The sequence below is a fragment of the Podarcis gaigeae genome, assembly GCF_964106915.1.
Source record: "Podarcis gaigeae genome assembly, chromosome: 13".
Lineage (NCBI taxonomy): Eukaryota > Metazoa > Chordata > Lepidosauria > Squamata > Lacertidae > Podarcis > Podarcis gaigeae.
The window spans coordinates 40,342,277-40,362,371 of NC_139689.1; the positions used below are offsets into that span (position 1 = coordinate 40,342,277).

At 45.1% G+C, this 20,095-nt stretch overlaps 1 protein-coding gene across 2 annotated transcripts; it reads right to left on the reverse strand.

Annotated features, from left to right (window-relative positions):
* Positions 1-260: 260 nt before the first annotated feature.
* METTL2A (methyltransferase 2A, tRNA N3-cytidine) lies at positions 261-18,248 on the reverse strand. Of its 2 annotated transcripts, XM_083709638.1 has the most exons (9): positions 18,035-18,248; positions 16,562-16,653; positions 14,221-14,582; positions 12,262-12,311; positions 10,160-10,220; positions 8,090-8,229; positions 7,221-7,327; positions 3,915-3,980; positions 261-2,227 (listed from the first exon to the last, which is right to left on the reverse strand). In XM_083709638.1, exons 1-9 carry the CDS (start codon positions 18,238-18,240, stop codon positions 2,034-2,036), a joined length of 1,278 nt encoding a protein of 425 aa, XP_083565764.1. In that variant the 5' UTR covers positions 18,241-18,248; the 3' UTR covers positions 261-2,033. The 2 variants fall into 2 exon arrangements, with proteins under 2 accessions (XP_083565764.1, XP_083565765.1); XM_083709639.1 differs by lacking the exon at positions 3,915-3,980 and having other exon boundaries at positions 18,035-18,152.
* Positions 18,249-20,095: the final 1,847 nt, after the last annotated feature.

The window sequence follows — 20,095 nt, forward strand, 5'->3', positions numbered from 1 at the left end:
ACCAGTTTCAAAATTTGAATGCATTTTACAGACCGTGGTTAATCTTTAGTTTGCTTGAAAAAAGTCAACTTCAAAGAATGGACTATGAAAATGGCTTCTTTCAACCATAATTAAAACTAGCCATAGTTTAGGGTTCAGACATAAGACTAAAATGCTGTTAACAAACAACAGAAACATATTTTTCTAAACTCACAAACATGCTGAAATAAGAGAGGGCAAGGATAGTTAACAAGTCAATTATTCAACTAGGATGACCCCCATAAGAGTAAACCATGGTTTCTTGTGACATCTGACCCATGGTCACTTTGTTGAGAGGCAAGTGGGAAGGGCACAAGCCTGAATCTAGTGTGCAGAACAGCAAACCATGTTTAAAGACAAACTCCTTAGTGGAACCTGCTCACAAAATTGTTCATTTTGGGGTCAAGAAGCTAACATTTGAAGCTGATGTTGCAAACCATGGTTTAGGCAAGCCGTGGTTTACCGTGTTGTCTGAATTCACAGAACCAAAGTTAGAGACGTTTCCATCAACTACTGGCTGTACTATGGAGACATGAGTGAATTTATGAAGTGTCTGAAGGAAATGGAAAGCAGATAAGCAGTTCAAAACTTACATTTACCTGTTGTACAGCTGCAGGTGCAATCCAAAATTAGGGCTCTTAACTGGCCAGAATGATTTTTCATTATGGTCCCCCCCCCCTTTTTCACGAGCAGGTGATGAGAGAATCTGCTTGCATTTAAAAAACTAACTTCATTCCCCGTTATATGTTAGTTAATAAGCCAGGGTTATAAATCACATTTCCATCTTGCATGTTTGCACTAAGCAGTAGGCTAATATAGTTACTCCAAGTTCAGCTAGAATTGGAAGCTGTAGACTTCTTACCTTCCTGCCACAGCACAGAAGAGGATGGGGGTCAATGTACACAACTGAGGCTCATTCATGAAACCAACTTTGTGTCCCTCAGCCAATGGACATCATCCCTGATCACTGGCTATGGCTGATGGGAGTTGGCAGTCCAGTATCCGTATGGCACAACATTGGCTGTCCCTGATGTAATGCTAAAGCATAGCTTCATATGCAAAATCTTTAAAAAGGTCTTTTAATTTTTTAAGCTTATTTTCACAAGTCTGGTTCAGTTTTGGAGATTACACAGGCAGGCTTTAACACGTTCTGTTTGCATTAAATTCAGAATTGTTTTAAATATACTATAATTTAACTTTATAAAATTTGGAGGCTGGAGAGGGTTGTTCCATTTTTTTCTAGCGTGCTTGTTGATCATCAGTGAGGGTGATGCAGTATCACTTATGCCAGTGAATATTTGTTAAAACAACTTGAAATTATTCTAGAAACCTGCAAGATTCCCAGGACACTTTCTTAGACTCTTCCCTATCCCACCCACCGCCAATGTAGAAAAGTTATGCTGTCGGTATAAGAAGGCATGGTTATCATAAACTCCTTGAAACTGATGCAATGCTCTGAAACCCATGTTGATCTTGTGTAGATTTAGTTAAACAGCCAGACCTGCATATATGGGAGACATTGGTCTGATGCACGTTCCTGCATCTAAAGAGCATTTGGTCTGATGCAAGTTCCTGCATCTGAAGAATGTTTGTTCAGCTCTGAAAAGAAGAGCTGACCATTTGGCAAGGGACTTCCCTCTTTCCTGGTCAAGTCAGTGTCCAGAAGTAGCCTCTCCAGCTAGGACTGCAGAAGGAGGTGCCATCAAAACTAGGGAGTGCTGTTTTTGCAGGAATAAACCCACCTAATTCAGTAGGAGGCCAAGGAACTCTGAAACCCCAGGGATGACCCTGTAAGCCACAAAGTTGCATTACAGTTAATTGCAGGTACTTGGCATCTCAAGAAGGTTCTCCCCACCCACCCTGCAAATTTAAAAATTTTGCTCCGTGTTGGGGCTTGTGCCAGTAAACTTTGTGCTGCTAATATAAGCACCATGCAGTCCTGTTTGCTTTACCAAGTTTGCAGTGAGTTACCCAGCGTAATAGGGGCAACTGCCAGGGGAGAGGTCCGAGTCTCACTACGTGCAGCCACTAGGATGAAAGCTGCTCCTTTCTCCTAGAGATTCCTTGTCGCCCTTTGGCTTGCGATATTTACACTGAATCCAGACTCTGTACATGGTGATTTGTTTCCCTCTGTTCACTTGGAGGCGGCGGTCCACAATGTTTTGGGCTTTCTCCAAGCCCGCTGTGGAGAACAGCAAATCCAGCTCATCTAAGGGACACAGGAAAGAAATGCGATTTTAAAGTATAACGCTGCAAGGCGGTTTGCGATCAAGATGGAAAAAAACAAGATAACGACAACAAATAGCAATAAAACCAGTGATAATCTTTTAAAGAGACCGAAAGAGTAAAAAGGTTTTGCTGCCTATCGAACTGAGCAGTGGCAAAGATAGGTGAATACCTCTTGGAAGAAGGAAATTGTGAAGCAAGGAAAGGATTGGATGATCATTTTGGTGGGACTACGGTATTACTTTGTTTTTTATATCAACATGAACAAGGATACAATACAGCCTCTTGTGCCTCATGGCATGTCGTAGTGAGATGTATTGAGATATTAATTGTTCTGCTCAGTCCATTATATAACACCATATGACACCGGTCTTGAAAGACCTACACTGGCTTCCAATACATTTCCAAACACAATTCAAAGTGTTGGTGCTGACCTTTAAAGCCCTAAACAGCCTCGGCCCAGGATACCTGAAGGAGCGTCTCCACCCCCATCACTCAGCCCGGACACTGAGGTCCAGCGCCGAGGGCTTTTTGGCGGTTCCCTCGCTGTGAGAAGTGAGGTTACAGGGCAGCAGGCAGAGGGCCTTCTCAGTGGTGGTGCCCTCCCTGTGGAATGCCCTCCCAACAGATGTCAAGGAAATAAACAACTATCTGACTTTTAGAAGACATCTGAAGGCAGCCCTGTTTAGGGAAGTTTTTAATGTTTGATGTTTTATCGTGTTTTTAATATTCTGCTGGGAGCCGCCCAGAGTGGCTGGGGAGGCCCGGCCAGATGGCGGGGGTATAAATAATAAATCATTATTATGATCATCATTATTTGCCATAATAGCTGTAAAAGGATTTTAAAAAAAATGTCATCAGGCAAGCTTATATGGCAAAAGGCGATGTGTGACATAATTCTGATTCCAGGCCAAAAACCGCACCATGAATTGAGCCCAGAAATAAAGATAAATATAATGTGATTTCGTTGACTGGTTCCAGTCTGAACACTGGCAGGTATAAATTAATATCTTATGTGGAAGAGAAATACAGAATAAAAAGACCCTCTGGCGCAGCCACCTCCTGCAAGACAGGACCAGCGACAACAAACCTCCACCCCCGTTCAGACAGAGGTTCCATGCAGAAACAACTTAAGAACCCTGTACGTGTTGATATGATTGATACAAGTGTTTGAAATATCCTCACTGCTCAGTGGCAACAAATCATGCTTCGCATGAACCATAGTTTTCCCCCAATTCAGATGTCATAGAAACCCAGGAACGGTGATATGAAATATGGGAGCCTGCAGCATTTTCCAAACAAACAAACAAACAAACAAACAAACAAACAAACAAACAGAATTCTTTGGCTGTGGCATCTGAATCAAGCCCTTGTAAGTCTTGAGCCCTTTTTTTATCACATCGTCAGGGTTTTTGCTTTTTAAGAAACTGGTGTCCAGTTCTCAGGATCACTGCTCCACATATGTAGAAAGGCCGCAATGGAAATGGCTCAGAGCATCAGGTTATCCATCCATCCTGGGGTCATTTCTTCTCCCTGCCACCTGAACCAGCATCTTCTAAAACATCATTTCTTGCCTGCTTTGGGCCAGAGACCAAGCCTGAGCTGATTCAGCCTTTATATCAGTGACAGCCAATTGATAAAGAGTGCGGTAGGACCTGCAAGTTAGTTACCTTGTGTGAAAAAATAAACTCTGGTGCCATCTCCTCTCACGTAGAAGTTATCAGCCAGACACTGACCTGAAAGAAAGGAATGAGAATTTTGACTGCAACTCAGTTGTTCATTGTTGCTTCCACCTCCAAAATAATAATAATAATAATAATAATAATAATAATAATAATAATAATAATATTTTTTATTTATACCCTGCCCTCCCCAGCCAAGGCTGGGCTCAGGGCGGCTAACAAGCAGTAATAAAACAAGTTGAATGAATACAACTTAAAAACAAGATTAAAATACAACATTAAAAATATAGAAACATTAAAATACAGCCTCATCACAGGAGGAGAAAGAAAAAAGAAAAAGAAAAAAAGAAAGAGGGGGAGGGAATCAAATTGGCTCCAAGCCAAAGGCCAGGCGGAACAACTCTGTCTTACAGGCCCTTCGGAAAGAAATCAGATCCTGCAGGGCCCTGGTCTCATGAGGCAGAGCATTCCACCAGGCCGGAGCCAGTGTTGAAAAGGCCCTGTGGCTCTGGTTGAATCTAATCTAACTTCCTTAGGGCCCGGGACCACTAGGGTGTTGCTATTTATGGAGCTTGAGGCTCTCCATGGGGCATACCGGGAGAGGCGGTCCCGTAGGTACGAGGGTCCTAGGCCATGAAGGGCTTTAAAGGTCAAAACCAGCACCTTAAATCTGACCTTGTACTCTACCAGGAGCCAGTGCAGCCGGAATACAGTGATGACAGCGATAAACTATCAATGGCCAAGAGGCTGATAAAGACATCTACCCTCTTCGGTTAATACTCAGGCACCTGCACGGAGAGATGTGGTTCTCCAATTCAGCAGTTGCAAAATGTTCAGAAAGAAGAGGAAAAAGGCCTGGCAAGGTGTACATCAATTATGATTGATGTCCTGGCTGAAAGGGAGCAAGCCAACCTGTACTTTGCTCCCCAACATGCTCACAAGCACTCAGCACCTTACCAACTGAACACTGAAAATTTGGGGTTTTGCATTCTCCCATTTTGCAGCTGTATATTTGTGTCAATTCCCCCTCCTTTAAATGTACAGAAGAAGTTTGCGGACTGCATGTTAAAAACCCCACCGCTGAGCAGTCTTCCCCCTTTGCTTTCCCTGCTCCTCATCCATATCAGAAGCTCATCCTCAATATGCTGCACACACATCTCAAAGGTTGCAAGGTTGTGACATTGCCAGACAAGAGGACATAGCCCAGGTAAAACCAGGGATGTTCCTAGGGGACCAGATTTATCGGACCATACCAGCCCCCTACCTTGCAGAAATCCACTATGTGGAATACCGCAGACTTCTTACAGCGGCTAGATTAAATGTCCTTGACTCTGCAATATTGTGGGGAAGGTACAGGGGAGTACCATATGCCCAGAGAACCTGTCATTGTGCCATGGGTGTGGTTGAGTCCACCAAACACATTCTCTTGACTTGCCCTTCTTATGCAGAGCTTAGACAAAATTTTATAGACCCACTCCTATGTCAATTTAGCTTCCTACCCGAAGAAAATCAGGTTTTACACTTGCTGAATAATGTCACTAGAGCTATACCTTCCTTGGTGGCCAAATTTCTTTTTTTAGATTTTAAGCGTCGCAAGACTATAATTGACTGTATTGATATGGGGCTATCTGTTTAGCCCATTTTAGTGTTGGCTAAGTTCTAAAATCTTCCTGGATGTTTTAACTGTGTATTGACAAATGTATTTTTTTTCTGACTGAAGGTCGAATAAAAGGTTGATGGAAGGTTGCAAGGTTTTTAGCTGAGGCAATTAGAATAAGATCCGCTCTTTGACTACTGATTCAAAACCTAAAATGTATTTTATATAATTGACCCTTTATTTTTTGTATATCGTATTGTTGTTTTTTTGCTATGGCCAATGGCTGATGCAATTCATCTCACCGAGGGTACAGCAAGAGCAAACAGGGGCATCGCCTGGCTTAAAATTACTTCCTCGTTCTGCTGTGTGTGGATGAAACAAGGTGGGCTTAGAGGCCCAAAAGTTAGCCTGTGTGAAAACAACAACATCCATCCCCGGTACCTAAGAGCAGAAGTTACGTCTGTCACTCTCTCACAAGCACACGTTCCATTTCTTTAAGCGGCAGGACCGTGTTGGTGCCTTAACTTCCCGGTGAAGGCTTTGTTTCTCAAATAATAATAATAATAATAATAATAATAATAATAATAATAATTTATTATTTATACCCCGCCCATCTGGCTGGGTTTCCCCAGCCACTCTGGGAGGCTTCCAACAGAATATTAAAATACAATAGTCTATTAAACATTAAAAGCTTCCCTAAACAGGGCTGCCTTTAGATGTCTTCTAAAAGTCTGGTAGTTGTTTTTCTCTTTGATATCTGGTGGGAGGGCGTTCCACAGGGCAGGTGTCACTACCGAGAAGGCCGTCTGCCTGGTTCCCTGTAACTTGGCTTCTCGCAGTGAGGGAACCGCCAGAAGGCCCTTGGCACTGGACCTCAGTGTCCAGGCAGAATGATGGGGGTGGAGACGCTCCTTCAGGTATACAGTGGTACCTCGGGTTAAGTACTTAATTCATTCCGGAGGTTCGTACTTAACCTGAAACTGTTCTTAACCTGAAGCACCACTTTAGCTAATGGGGCCTCCTGCTGCTGCCGCACCGCCGGAACACGATTTCTGTTCTCATCCTGAAGCAAAGTTCTTAACCTGAAGCACTATTTCTGGGTTAGCAGAGTCTGTAACCTGAAGCGTATGTAACCCGAGGTACCACTGTACTGCACCGAGGCCGTTTAGGGCTTTAAAGGTCAGCACCAACACTTTGAATTGTGCTCGGAAACGTACTGGGAGCCAGTATAGGTCTTTCAAGATTGGTGTTATGTGTTCTCGGCGGCCACTCCCAGTCACCAGTCTAGCTGCCGCATTCTGGATTAGTTGTAGTTTCCGGGTCACCTTCAAAGGTAGCCCCACACAGAGCGCATTGCAGTAGTCCAAGCGAGAGATAACTAGAGCATGCACCACTCTGGCAAGACAGTCTGCGGGCAGGTAGGGTCTCTGCCTGCGTACCAGATGGAGCTGATAAACAGCTGCCCTGGGCACAGAATTAACCTGTGCCCCCATGGACAGCTGTGAGTCCAAAATGACTCCCAGGCTGTGCTCCTGGTCCTTCAGGGGCACAGTTACCCCATTCAGGGCCAGGGAGTCCTCCACAGCCTCCCACCCCTGTCCCGGCAAAACAGTACTTCTGTCTTGTAACCGCTGAGATGCAGAGGGGGCGACTGCTTCCTTTACTAAATGGCAATACTGCCTGTTCCCTCCCCTTACCTTTTTTAAAGCGGAGTTGGGCTAGATCGTAACGGCCATAATCTCGTAATAAAATAATTCCGCCAGGTTTCAGTAGTTTGCTAAGTCTGTTGATTACACACTGCATTCTGTGGGAGAAAAACAGAGGGAAAAGACTCAGCAGCCACTGAAACATGCTAGTACAGTGGTACCTCTAGTTACAAACTTAATTCGTTCCGGAGGTCTGTTCTTAACCTGAAACTGTTCTTAACTAGAGTCGTGCTTTCACTTCGCTAATGGGGCCTCTTGCTGCCACTGTGCCGCCGGCACATGATTTCTGTTCTCATCCTGGGGCAAAGTTCTCAACTCGAGGTAACTCTTCCAGGTTAGCGGAGCTTGTAACCTGAAACGTTTGTAACCCGAGGCGTTTGTAACTCAAGGTACCACTGTAATTTAACAGTTCGGAATAACTAGCGAAAGCAAAATAAAGCTTCCAATAAACTACAGTGGTACCTCATGTTACATATGCTTCAGGTTACATACGCTTCAGGTTACAGACTCCGCTAACCTAGAAATATTACCTCAGGTTAAGAACTTTGCTTCAGAATGAGAACAGAAACCGTGCAGTGGCGGCGCGGCAGCGGGAGGCCCCATTAGCTAAAGCTGTGCTTCAGGTTAAGAACAGTTTCAGGTTAAGGACGGACCTCCGGAACGAATTAAGTTCTTAACCCGAGGTATTACTGGAATTTTGTTGCCCGTATTCAGCATAGTTAACCCATGTGCTTACAGGTGCTCTAGATTTGCTGCAGTTATACTAAATGCAACTTTGCAAAATATCCCTCCCCCCGCAACACCCCCCCCCCCCATATTAGGCAAGTACAGACACAGCAGCAGCAGAATGACATACGTACTTTTCCGGGAGCAGAGCGGAAAGGACAAAGATGAGAACCACAACGTCCACGCTTTCGTCTGGCATCGGAAAGGGAGTCCCGGTCTCACACAGGTCATGGACAAAGGCAAAGCAGCGAGAGGTGTCATATTCCGGATGGGCCTGTATGTTCACACAAGTATTCTTTGAGCACACTTCACGTTCTACCCTCGCCACACAACCCTGCAGAACAGATTAAGCCGAGAATCGGCAGCCTGCCCACATCAACCCTACATGTACACAAAGTGCAGTTCAATTACTTCAGGTTTCCTCAAACTCAGCCCTCCAGATGTTTTGAGACTACAATTCCAATCATCCCTGACCACTGGTCCTGCTAGCTCAGGGATAGGCAAACTCCGGCCCTCCAAATGTTTGGGACTACAGTTCCCATCATCCCTGACCACTGGTTCTGTTAGCTAGGGATCATGGGAGTTGTAGTCCCAACCATCTGGAGGGCCGGAATTTGAGGAAGCCTGAATTGGGTGGTATGTGGGATGGGGCACTGTATTTAGGACACATCTGAAAGTTCACCTGTTCTCACTGGCTTTTGCCTGCAGGAATCTTTATTTGCTGCATTCTTTGCTGCCTCTGTGTCCTGTTTTGAGCTGGGCGTATGTCTGTTTTATCTATTATCATCGCCACCATCACTTTCATGACTTGAGGAAAGCTTTGATTCTTAAAGGTGGCATAAAAAGTCTTTTAAATAATTTTTTGGCTGAATGGAGCTTTTTATCTTGACCTTCAAGGCCAAACGTGCAAAAGAAACACACGGCCTCCCATCAGATGTCAAGGAAAGAACAACTATCTGGCTTTTAGAAGACATCTGTAGGGAAGTTTTTAATGTTTGATGTTTTATCGCTTTATTATTATTAATATTCTGTTGGGAGCCACCCAGAGTGGGTGAGGTATCAATAAGTAGTAGTAGTAGTTGTTGTCACTACATCTGAAACAAAGTATGCATCATATATTAAACTTGCGGCATGGTACTTCATTAAACTGGGAATATTAATTTATGCTCTTGTCATTTTGCCTATTTATGATAGAACTGCATAAAGTGGTACCTCGGGATGTGAACGGGATCCATTCCAGAGCCCCGTTCACATCCTGAACAGAATGTAAGACGCAACTGCGTGTGCGCGGATTGCGTTTGCCTCTTCCGCACATGCGCGACGTCATTTTGAACGTCTGCACATGCGCAAGCGGCGAAACCCAGAAGTAACGTGCTCCATTAATTCCGGGTCGCCGCCGAGCGCAACCCAAAAATACTTATCCTGAAGCGTATTTATCCCGAGGTATGACTGTATATGATTTTGTAATTTTTGTCTATTGCTATCCTCTGTGTTTATTGCTTTTCTCCCCGCTCCAGGATTGAAAGAATGAATAACAGGCTAGAAATACTGCAGATAAAATAAAGTTTTGGTGCTGATCTTTAAAGCCCCTAACGGCCTCAGCCCAGTATACCTGAAGGAGCGTCTCCACCCCCATGATTCAGCCCGGACACTGAGGTCCAGCTCCGAGGGCCTTCTGGTGGTTCCCTCACTGCGAGAAGCCAAGTTACAGGGAACCAGGCAGAGGGCCTTCTTGGTGGTGGCACCCACCCTGTGGAACGCCCTCCCACCAGATGTCAAAGAGAAAAACAACTACCAGACTTTTAGAAGACATCTGAAGGCAGCCCTGTTTAGGGAAGCTTTTAATGTTTGACGGACTACTGTATTTTAATATTCTGTTGGAAGCCGCCCAGAGTGGCTGGGAAAACCCAGCTAGATCGGCGGAGTATAAATAAATTATTATTATTATTATTAAATAAAGATAGCCGCTCCCAGAGGTCAAAGAGTAAGGCCTCCACCCAGCTCCTACCAATATTCTCCAGCAAGGTCTCTACTCACCAGCTACTAGGCAAAGAGTCAAAGGGCAAAAGCCTTGCTGACATTAACAACAGAATTGTATTAAGTTACAACATCAAAGGCCAAGTACTTTTAGAAATACAGCTGCATTTTCCACCTAGCCAAGGCAATTAAAACATCTTCTCTTACTAAGCTTTGTTTTTTTTTACCTGGACGAGCTCTACCGCTGTTTTGGAGAAGTCACAGCAATATACAAACAAGCCCGGATCGCTGAAATAAACCAGAGAAGACTGGTAAGGCAGACAGAACAGGGAACGTATGTGGACTAAGGGGTTCAAATTTACACTGTACTATGATCTTAAATGCTTTTGAATTATGGTGCTGGAGGAGACTCTTGAGAGTCCCATGGACTATCCATTCTGAAGGAAATCACCCTGAGTGCTCACTGGAAGGACAGATCGTGAAGCTGAGGCTCCAGTACTTTGGCCACCTCATGAGAAGAGAAGACTCCCTGGAAAAGACCCTGATGTTGGGAAAGATGGAGGGCACAAGGAGAAGGGGACGACAGAGGACAAGATGGTTGGACAGTGTTCTCGAAGCTACCAGCATGAGTTTGACAAAACTGCGGGAGGCAGTGGAAGATAGAATTGCCTGGCGTGCTCTGGTCCATGGGGTCACGAAGAGTCGGACACGACTAAATGACTAAACAACAACAACAACAACAACAAATGATCTTAAAGAGAATTTTTACAAAGTGATGTATCATTGGTATTTAACTCCTGAGAAATTATTCAGAATAAACGAAGATGTTTCAAATGCTTGCTGGAAATGCCAAGAACATGAAGGGACATTTTATCATGCTTAGTGGACATATAAAAAGGCTAAAAAAAATTGGATGTGGATACATACGTTTTAAAGGTTAATATTCAATCGATGCCAGAATTTGTTTCTTTTAGGGCTAACAGATACACAGTTAGAAAAGGGTTATGGAAGATTACAGGGCCAGATTGCTATTTCCACAAAGATGGAAAGATACAGCCCTAGCCACTATAGAGGACTGGCTGATAAAACTATTGGACTTGGCTGAGATAGCAAAGTTTAATTGGAGAAAAATCATTACTGACATTTGTTAAGGTTCGGAAATTTCTTACGGATTTTTTGCATGAAAGAGAAAATGACATTATCTGGATTTGAAGGGGGAAAAATGCTGGTTTATGAAAGATAGAATGGCTGGGATCATAAGGAATGAATATCATATGTAGCTGTAGGACAGAGAACTGGAAGTCCAAACAGTGTAAACAAAACCCCACAGTGCCTCTGTTCTCTTTGGGGCTTCCTAGAGGGTTTTGGTGTGGTTTATAAAAAATATGCATTCTTCAGGTTTATACATTTCACAAATTTTTCAATCATTTTGACATTTCAAAACTTGACTTCCTTCCCCCTCTTTCTGCAGTGCCTTAAATTTATTTTTAATATCTTCTGCATATCCAAATTAACTTAACTGGCTGATTTGTTCCTCTTCTTTAAATATATGCTTTTATGAAACTGCAAGATATTGCAACAATCCTGCCAATGTTCTTAACAGTTTATAATTTGTTTGTAAATATTCCATAAACTATTTCCATTCTTTTATTTTAAAAACTTGTAATCTTGATTTCTTATTCTTCTTGTAAGTTTCACCATTTCTGCATATTCCATAAGTTTTTGTATCTATTCTTCCTTTGCTGGGATTTCTGCTTCTTTCTATTTTGGGGCGAGTAACATTCTTGCTGCTGTAGTCGCATACAGAAATAAGTTTCTATAGAGTTTAGGTTGTTCTGTCCCTATAATTCCCAAAAGAAAAGCTTCTGGGTTTTTTTTTAACAAAGGTTATTTTAAACATCCTTTTCATTTCATTATATATCATTTCCCAGTAAGCTTTAACTTTACTACAAGACCACCAGTTATGATAAAAAGTACCTTCTTTCTCTTTACAAGGGTTTCCTTATGAGCCACGAGAACTTTCTTGCTCTCTCTGGCGATTTCCAGGTTGGAATTGAATTATTTCCCGGCACCATGCATATGCACAATCATGCGTGAGTAGAATGTGCATGAGTGAGGGGGATGTCTGTATCTCAATGTCAAAAATCCTCTGCACGGTGGAAGCAAAGGAAGAAGACGAGGTCACATGTGGGTCATTTTTGCCATGGTGGGAACATTGGGAATCCCAATGAAAGCAACATGAAACAGAACCATTCTAGATACCAAGTCTAAAAAACCATCTTATTGGTTTGTAAACCTCAGCGTATGATCTGCTTGCCGTCTATCTTACTTGTTGGTTTGGAGGATGGGGAAAACAGTATTTCCTGCTCCACAGCCCACCTGCCAATAAAGCAAACATAGTGAATATTTTCAAGCCTCTCCCTTTATGCTCTCATTTAATGCCAATATCAAATACATTTCTCCCCGGGTCAGCAACTAACTTTTTACAGGAGGGCTGCCTTGAAATACTGTATTTTTCCGTGTATAATAAATAACAATAATAATAATTTATTTGTACCCTGCCCATCTGGCTGGGTTTCTCCAGCCACTCTGGGCAGCTTCCAACAAAGATTAAAAATACATTAAAATAGCAGACATTAAAAACTTCCCTGAACAGGGCTGCCTTCAGGTGTCTTCTAAATGTCAGGTAGTTGTTTATCTCTTTGACATCTGATGGGAAGCGTTCCACAGGGCGGGTGCCACTACCGAGAAGGCCCTTTGCCTGGTTCCCTGTAGCTTTGCTTCTCGCAGCCAGGGAACCGCCAGAAGGCCCTTGGTGCTGGATCTCAGCATCTGGGCAGAACATTGGGGGTGAAGATGCTCCTTCAGGTATACACGCCCCCATGTATAAGACACCCCCATTTGGGGGGAATCCAAATTAAGAAAACGGGGGGAAATGCCCAGAGTTGTTGAGCTTTTTTGGGGGTGGGGCCCTTTCCTCAGCCACCAATAACACACCCAATAGCCACGGACGCTATCTGGCTCCCAGCAACATGTAACACGGCCCCCCATGCACTAACGATGTATAAGATGAGCTCAAAATTTACAACATGATCTTTTAATAAAAAAACCTAATCTTATACACTGAAAAATACGGTAATGATGGGGTGTGGATGGCCAGGGCACCACCCCACTCTGAAACAGACTGCCACCAGGCCCCATGACTATGCCCTCCTCCCCTCCACACAGGGGCATCATAGGGTATCACTCAGGGACTATGTCTGGCCCAGGGGCTGCCAGTTGCAGACTCCTTTAATCACCACCCCCTGCAATTATCTTGAAATTATGCCTCTCAAAACTACAAAACTCGTGATCATGCAGTGAAACTGAAAGCCATCATGGCTGTATGCACAGAAAGGGAAGCTCTTCTAACAAAATGGCATCAAAGAAGTTTTATATGGCCAACGTGTCTACTGGAGCCCACTAACCACATAAACATAGAAGCAAAACCTTTCATGTTCACAGCTAATATGTTCACAGCTAATATCCAATAACTGTTGGAATTCCTGCTCCATGATTGCAGTTATGGGATTGTTGTCTTTCACATGACGGTATATATTTTGACTTCACAGAGTGGGAAGTGACGGAGACAGGATGTTTATATTACTGTGTTCCGTGAAGTGGGACTATTGTCCTTTCTTCTTTTTCTCTTTGCTGTCTGATGCTAGAGAGAGAGGGAGCCATGTTGCAGTGCTCCGTGTGTGTTTATATGTAAATAAAGTAGATTAGCCAAAATGCTGAGTTGCTGAAGTCTGTCACGCAAGTTGTGCAAACTCTGTGGATCCCTAAGTGTGCCGGTGCCGGTTGGCATCAGTTGCTGTGATGTTCGGGCTGAAGAAAGCTTTTGAAGCTCCTGAATGACTGACCAGGAGGGAGAGAACATGCCAGTCAGGCATGTGTCTCTACCAGGGCCCTACTCATAGAATCATAGAGTTGGAAGAGACCACAAGGGCCATCGAGTCCAACCCCCTGCCAAGCAGGAAACACCATCAGAGCACTCCTGACATATGGTTGTCAAGCCTCTGCTTAAAGACCAAAGGAGGAGACTCCACCACTCGAGTGTAGGCTGAGCTCCTGACAACTACATGGGGGGGGGGGGAGGAGTGGATCAATAGCACAGGGTAAACATCACCATTAAACTCCATCTGTGAGCCTCCCCAAAGCCTATTGTTCGGAGGCAGAACGCTGAGCTAAGTGGAACTATAGGCCCAACAAAGCATGCTTTGGTTTCGATTCACTGTGCAGTTACCTCTAGTATTCTGTAAGTAGCAGATGCCCCTGGGAAGTCTCTTAGTTTTTGTTCCTCCTGTTTCTGCGCTGCCACTTCTGTTTGCGTTTGCTGGGTGGAGTTACAACTGTTTATCTCCGAGTCCTGACGCTCCAAGATCCCAGTCTCTGTTGAACTAAGTCCACTGCACTCCCGAAGGCCTGAGCCTTTTGTGTTTTTCACAGCAGCAGCCTCAGAGGGACACACGTCAACCGTACTGGCATTCTGGTTTGGAGCCAGCTCAGGAAATTCGGTGAACAGCCAGTGCCGGTCCTTGAAAAACCCATTTTCGTGGGTTTTGTAAAAGTCATTCCAATACTTGCTGGCACTGATCTCATAAGCATCTGCAAAGAAGGGTACAAGTGAGAAAAACTCCATTCCAAGTCCTTGACCAGAGAAGGAGCTTTGCAGTTTAGGAGACAACACCTTAAACCTAGAAGAAACTCTCAGTGGTTTTTTAAAATTAAGCCAGCTAAATATTTTTTCCATCAAACTCACTCCAAGGAAGCAAATCCCAGAAGACGTATTTTGCTATGTAATTGTTCCCAGTGACGTAGGTTTCCAAACATCCTATTTGCAAAAAACCTCCTCCATAGATAGATTCAAAAAGCAGGCTGTGGGTCTAATTTTTAATATCAAAAGGGGCGTGTGGGTGAGGGGAGCCAAAACTCTCCCTTCCTACAGTTGGTTCACTTCTGCTATCAGAGCTAAGCTGAGGAACAGGACAGATTGAGTCACCGACCACAGAGAGTTCAGCTCCCCTTAACTGTTTAAACCTTTGGATGCTAAGATCAGACCTGCACCCCCCCCCCCAGTTTATGCCTGAATGGGGAAGACAAATATGATGGGTTGCCACCATCGTATCTATTTTGACAAGCATACCCAGACCTGTAAAAGCTATTGTTTGCGGTATTAGGTCAAGCCGGTTTCCAGTAGCTGTTGGGAGATAATTTCCAGAAACCTGTGTACCAAAAATGGGGGGCGCTTCTATACACAGGACAGTCAAATCTATACTAATCTTTATGTTTTGATTATTTTTATTATGTATTTTGTGTTTCGATTATTTTTATTATGTATTTTGCGTTTCGATTATTTTTATTATGTATTTTGTGCTCTGTACACCGTAACTTTGTGTTGTGAACTGCCCAGGGATCTACGGGTATAAGGCAGTATACAAATTTAATAAATAAATTAAAAATAAACAAACATGGAACTCATTGGGCACCTCAAAATGCACAAGCAGCAGAAGGGTGGGGCTAAAATCTCCCCCTGCTTGCTTTGCAAGCTTTTTTTGCATACAGATGTAGAAACCTCCATGTGAATTATGTGATCGAAAGGTCGGCGGTTCGAATCCCTGCGGCGGGGTGCGCTCCCGCTGCTCGGTCCCAGCGCCTGCCAACCTAGCAGTTCGAAAGCACCTCCGGGTGCAAGTAGATAAATAGGGACCGCTTACCAGCGGGAAGGTAAACGGCGTTTCCGTGTGCGGCTCTGGCTCGCCAGAGCAGCGATGTCACGCTGGCCACGTGACCCGGAAGTGTCTCCGGACAGCGCTGGCCCCTGGCCTCTTGAGTGAGATGGGCGCACAACCCCAGAGTCTGTCAAGACTGGCCCGTACGGGCAGGGGTACCTTTACCTTTACCTATGTTACACATGAAGATTTAGCACGCTTCAAGGTTGGGTATAAAAGATAATGAGATTTTTTTACTTTTATTGCAACATGAAATTGTAATCATAATTTTTATCGTAATAACAGATTGTGTAAATTTTCTTTCCTTTTCCCTCCCCTCTTAAGTTGTACCCCCTTTTCAGTATTGTTTCCTTTTTCTGTTATGTAATAAGCGGGGGGATAAAAGATTTAGCAAGCTTCAAAGAATGTTTGAACTGGGCGTCACTTGGCATACTTGACTCTTTGTCAGTTTTCAAATATTCAAAATAACCAGTGTGATCCATTGGAATGGGAGGCTTCACCACAATACCTAGCAAACATGGATTCAGTGGGCAAGCACATCTATCTCGCCTTCCTATGTGTAAAAAGGGAAAACGGCAACAAACCCACAGCGTTCCAAGAAGCACAAACCTTTCAGGCTGACTTGTGAGAATGCTGAAGTTAATAGCGATTTGGAACTCTGCTTCACAAACACAAGTCCCAATGGCACAAAACTGGCATATGAGTCATACAACGAACCTACAGGCACGATCCTCCAGTGTAACGTTAAGACTAATTTGCTCTGTTGACTTCAGTGGGGCTTAATCACACCTCATTTCTTCTAGACTGGCTAGAGATATCACCGCCAGAAGAGGTGATATTGTGCACTAATAATACCTTGCTGATCCTGTGGCACAAACTCTATGCTGTTCTCTTGGACCTTCGCTTGTGCTGCGGCTTCCTGCTCCTCAGACCACTCCACATTATCCCTGCGGGAAGCAAACAAGTATTTATCTGGTTTTGTTAACCCTAGACACCAGAATCCATCTGTGCCGAGCTAGCCTTGCCTGCAAGTGTACCATTGGCTCCCATTATGTTTCCGAGCACAATTCAAAGTGCTCAGCCCAGTATACCTGGAGGAGTGTCTCCACCCGCATCGTTCAGCCCGGACACTGAGGTCCAGCTCTGAGGGCCTTCTGGCGGTTCCCTCCCTGAGAGAGGTGAGGTTACAGGGAACCAGACAGAGGGCCTTCTTGGTGGTGCGCCCGCCCTGTGGAACACCCTCCCATCAGATTTCAAAGAAATACAGTAGACCTTCCAAATACGAATTAAATTCATTCTGGGGGTCTGTCCGCAACCTGAAAAGTCCGTAGGCGGAGGCGCTGCTTCTGCGCCCGGCACCCGAAAGTTATGTATCCAGAGCGGTACGTAACTGGAGGGTCCACTGTAAACAATTAACTGATGTTTAGAAGACATCTGAAGGCAGCCCTGTTTAGGGAAGTTTTTAATGACTGATGTTTTAATGTATTTTGTGGGTTAAACCACAGGGCCTAGGACTTGCCGATCAGAAGGTCGGCGGTTTGAATCCCCATGACGGGGTGAGCTCCTGTTGCTCGGTCCCTGCTCCTGCCAACCTAGCAGTTTGAAAGCACGTCAAAGTGCAAGTAGATAAATAAGTACCACTCCTGCAGGGAGGTAAACAGCGTTTCCGTGCGCTGCTCTGGTTCACCAGAAGCGGCTTGGTCATGCTGGCCACATGACCTGGAAGCTGTACACCAGCTCCGTTGGCTAATAAAGCGAGATGAACGCCACAACCCCAGAGTCAGCCACGACTGGACCTAATGGTCAGGGGTCCCTTTACCTTTACCCTTTTGTTGGAAGCCTCCCAGAGTGGCTGGTGAAACCCAGCCAGATGGGCAGGGTATATGTAAGTAATAAATAAATATATCCATCCATAAATTAATGAATAAATATAAAAATAACTACTACTATTACTACTACTATTAACCAGCAGACAAACTGGCCTCGAAGATCTAGGGCAACATAGTCCTGAACAACTGTGTTAATCTGGGGATGTGGGCGGGTGGACTGACAGATTCTGAAATGAAAGCGAAGCCTTGCCAACAAAAATCGGAAGGGATCCGAGGGTCATCTAGCCCACCCCCCTACAATGCAGGAATCTCAGCTATAGCATCCATGACAGATGGCCATGCTTAAAAACCTCCAAGGGAGGAGAGTGCACGACCTCCTCTTTCACTGCAAGCTCCACGCGGGCAGGGACCTTCCCCCTTGGTTTTGATGGCAGCTAGATTGGTACAATGCGGAAAAACTCGCACCGCAGTCCTCATTTCCACCTCCTCTCCTCCTTACCAGGCGTTGTGCTGGAAGAGGCGAGCCGGGTCGGTGAGGAAGCGGTTCCCAAACTGCTTCCTTCTCCTCCCGTCCTGGCTGGGCGCCGCCATAAGCACGAGAGGAAGGAAGGAATTAAGGCGGGAGGGAACTGAACCCGGAAGCAGACCGCAGTGTGACGCTTCTGCCGTTTGCGCGGAATAGGAAAAGAGACGCGGAATGCGCATGCGCGAGGGCAGTCGGGCTTGCCAACGCCTCCTTCCTCCGCGTTTAATTTTCCCGGCGGCGCGTTTCCTCGGGTGGACCAGAATGAGAACTATCCGGCCCCGTCTAAGCTTCCCGACTCGTAGAGCTAGAAACTCGCAGAGCGGCACGTGGAGTGAATGGCGTTTCTCAGTAGATTGTTGTATTTCCCTCCGCCTAGAGGAGGGAAGTCTCTCTGCATCAAAGAGAGCAACTGAACTGGGTCAAGCCGAAAAAGGTCCGGTAGCCCATCTTCTCGCAGTGGATACAGGATTGCAGCCTCAGGTGCCTTGCGAGGAAAGCGCAGTCCATTGGCCCTGAGAAATCAGAATGTTTGTTTGTGGTGGTGAACTGCGATTATGCAGTCGTAAAAAAAAGGCAGTTTGCTACACCTTAAGGTGGGATGGGGAAAGTGGAGGAAGCAAGCAAGATTTCCAGTACCTCAGGTTACATATGCTTCAGGTTACATACGCTTCAGGTTACAGACTCCACTAACCCAGAAATAGTGCTTCAGGTTAAGAACTTTGCTTCAGGATGAGAACAGAAATCGTGCTCCGGCGGTGCGGCAGCAGCAGGAGGCCCCATTAGCTAAAGTGGTGCTTCACGTTAAGAACAGTTTCAGGTTAAGTACAGACCTCCGGAACGAATTAAGTACTTAACCTGAGGTGCCACTGTAATGAGAAGGTACGGCTTCAGTGCCCTGCATTCCTTTGGTGTCCTCTCTACCTTGGCTACCACAAGCAGAATAGTTATGCACCGGCTTAAAGCACAATGAGGTCACTCCCTCCATCATTGAATTTGCATGTTGTTGTACACACAAAGAGAACAACAACATTATACCCCTCCCTCCCTGGCCAGGGCCAGGCTCAGGGTGGCTAACACCAGTAAAATTACAGTAAAAACATAATAGGAAAAGGAAAAAAAACAACACAATTTAAAAAACAGGTTAAAATGCAATTTAAAATGCAGCCCCATTTTAAAAGTAGGCCATAGATCAAAACCATAAGGGGAGGGAAATATAAGGGTCAGACTGAGTCCAAACCAAAGGCCAGGCGGAACAGCTCTGTCTTGCAGGCCCTGCGGAAAGAAGAAGAAGAAGAAGAGTTTGGATTTGATATCCCGCCTTTCACTCCCTTTAAGGAGTCTCAAAGCGGCTAACATTCTCCTTTCCCTTCCTCCCCCACAACAAACACTCTGTGAGGTGAGTGGGGCTGAGAGACTTCACAGAAGTGTGACTGGCCCAAGGTCACCCAGCAGCTGCATGTGGAGGAGCGGAGACGCGAACCCGGTTCCCCAGGATTACGAGACTACCGCTCTTAACCACTACACCACACTGGCTCTGACTGGAAAGATGTCAAGTCCCGCAGGGCCCTGGTCTCTTGAGACAGAGCGTTCCACCAAGTCACAGCCAGTACTGAAAAGACCCTGGCCCTAGTTGACACCAATCTAACCACCTTGCGACCTGGGACCTCCAAAATATTGTCATTTGTGGACCTTAAGGTCCTCTGCGGGGCATACTAGGAGAGGCGGTCCCGTAGGTACGAGTGTCCTAGGCCGGGGGTTGAAATGCTTCCACCTGATGCACATTACCTGCTTGGTATTCCCACACCTGCAACCCTTGTGAACTATTCATGAAGCTGTCATCTGCACACATGCAATGGCTGTCTCAAACGTACACACCTAAGCTTAACTGCAAAGTGAATGTGGCTCCCGTTTTCAAATCGGATGGAAGCTGTTTTGAGGGAAAATGCATCAAGCAGCAGCATTTCTGAATAAACTACCGGGCAGGTATGGATCGCTGGTAATGCCATTTAGGGTTGCTGGAATTTCACGGACATA

Excerpts from the sequence above, each read along its gene's own strand:
- METTL2A (XM_083709638.1), bottom strand. The coding sequence starts at position 18,240 with ATGCGCATTCCGCGTCTCTTTTCCTATTCCGCGCAAACGGCAGAAGCG. Across the intron at positions 7,328-8,089 it reads TCCGCTCTGCTCCCGGAAAA|AATGCAGTGTGTAATCAACA; the intron begins GTACGTATGTCA and ends TTTCTCCCACAG. Across the intron at positions 2,228-3,914 it reads AGTTTATTTTTTCACACAAG|ATGAGCTGGATTTGCTGTTC; the intron begins GTAACTAACTTG and ends TGTGTCCCTTAG.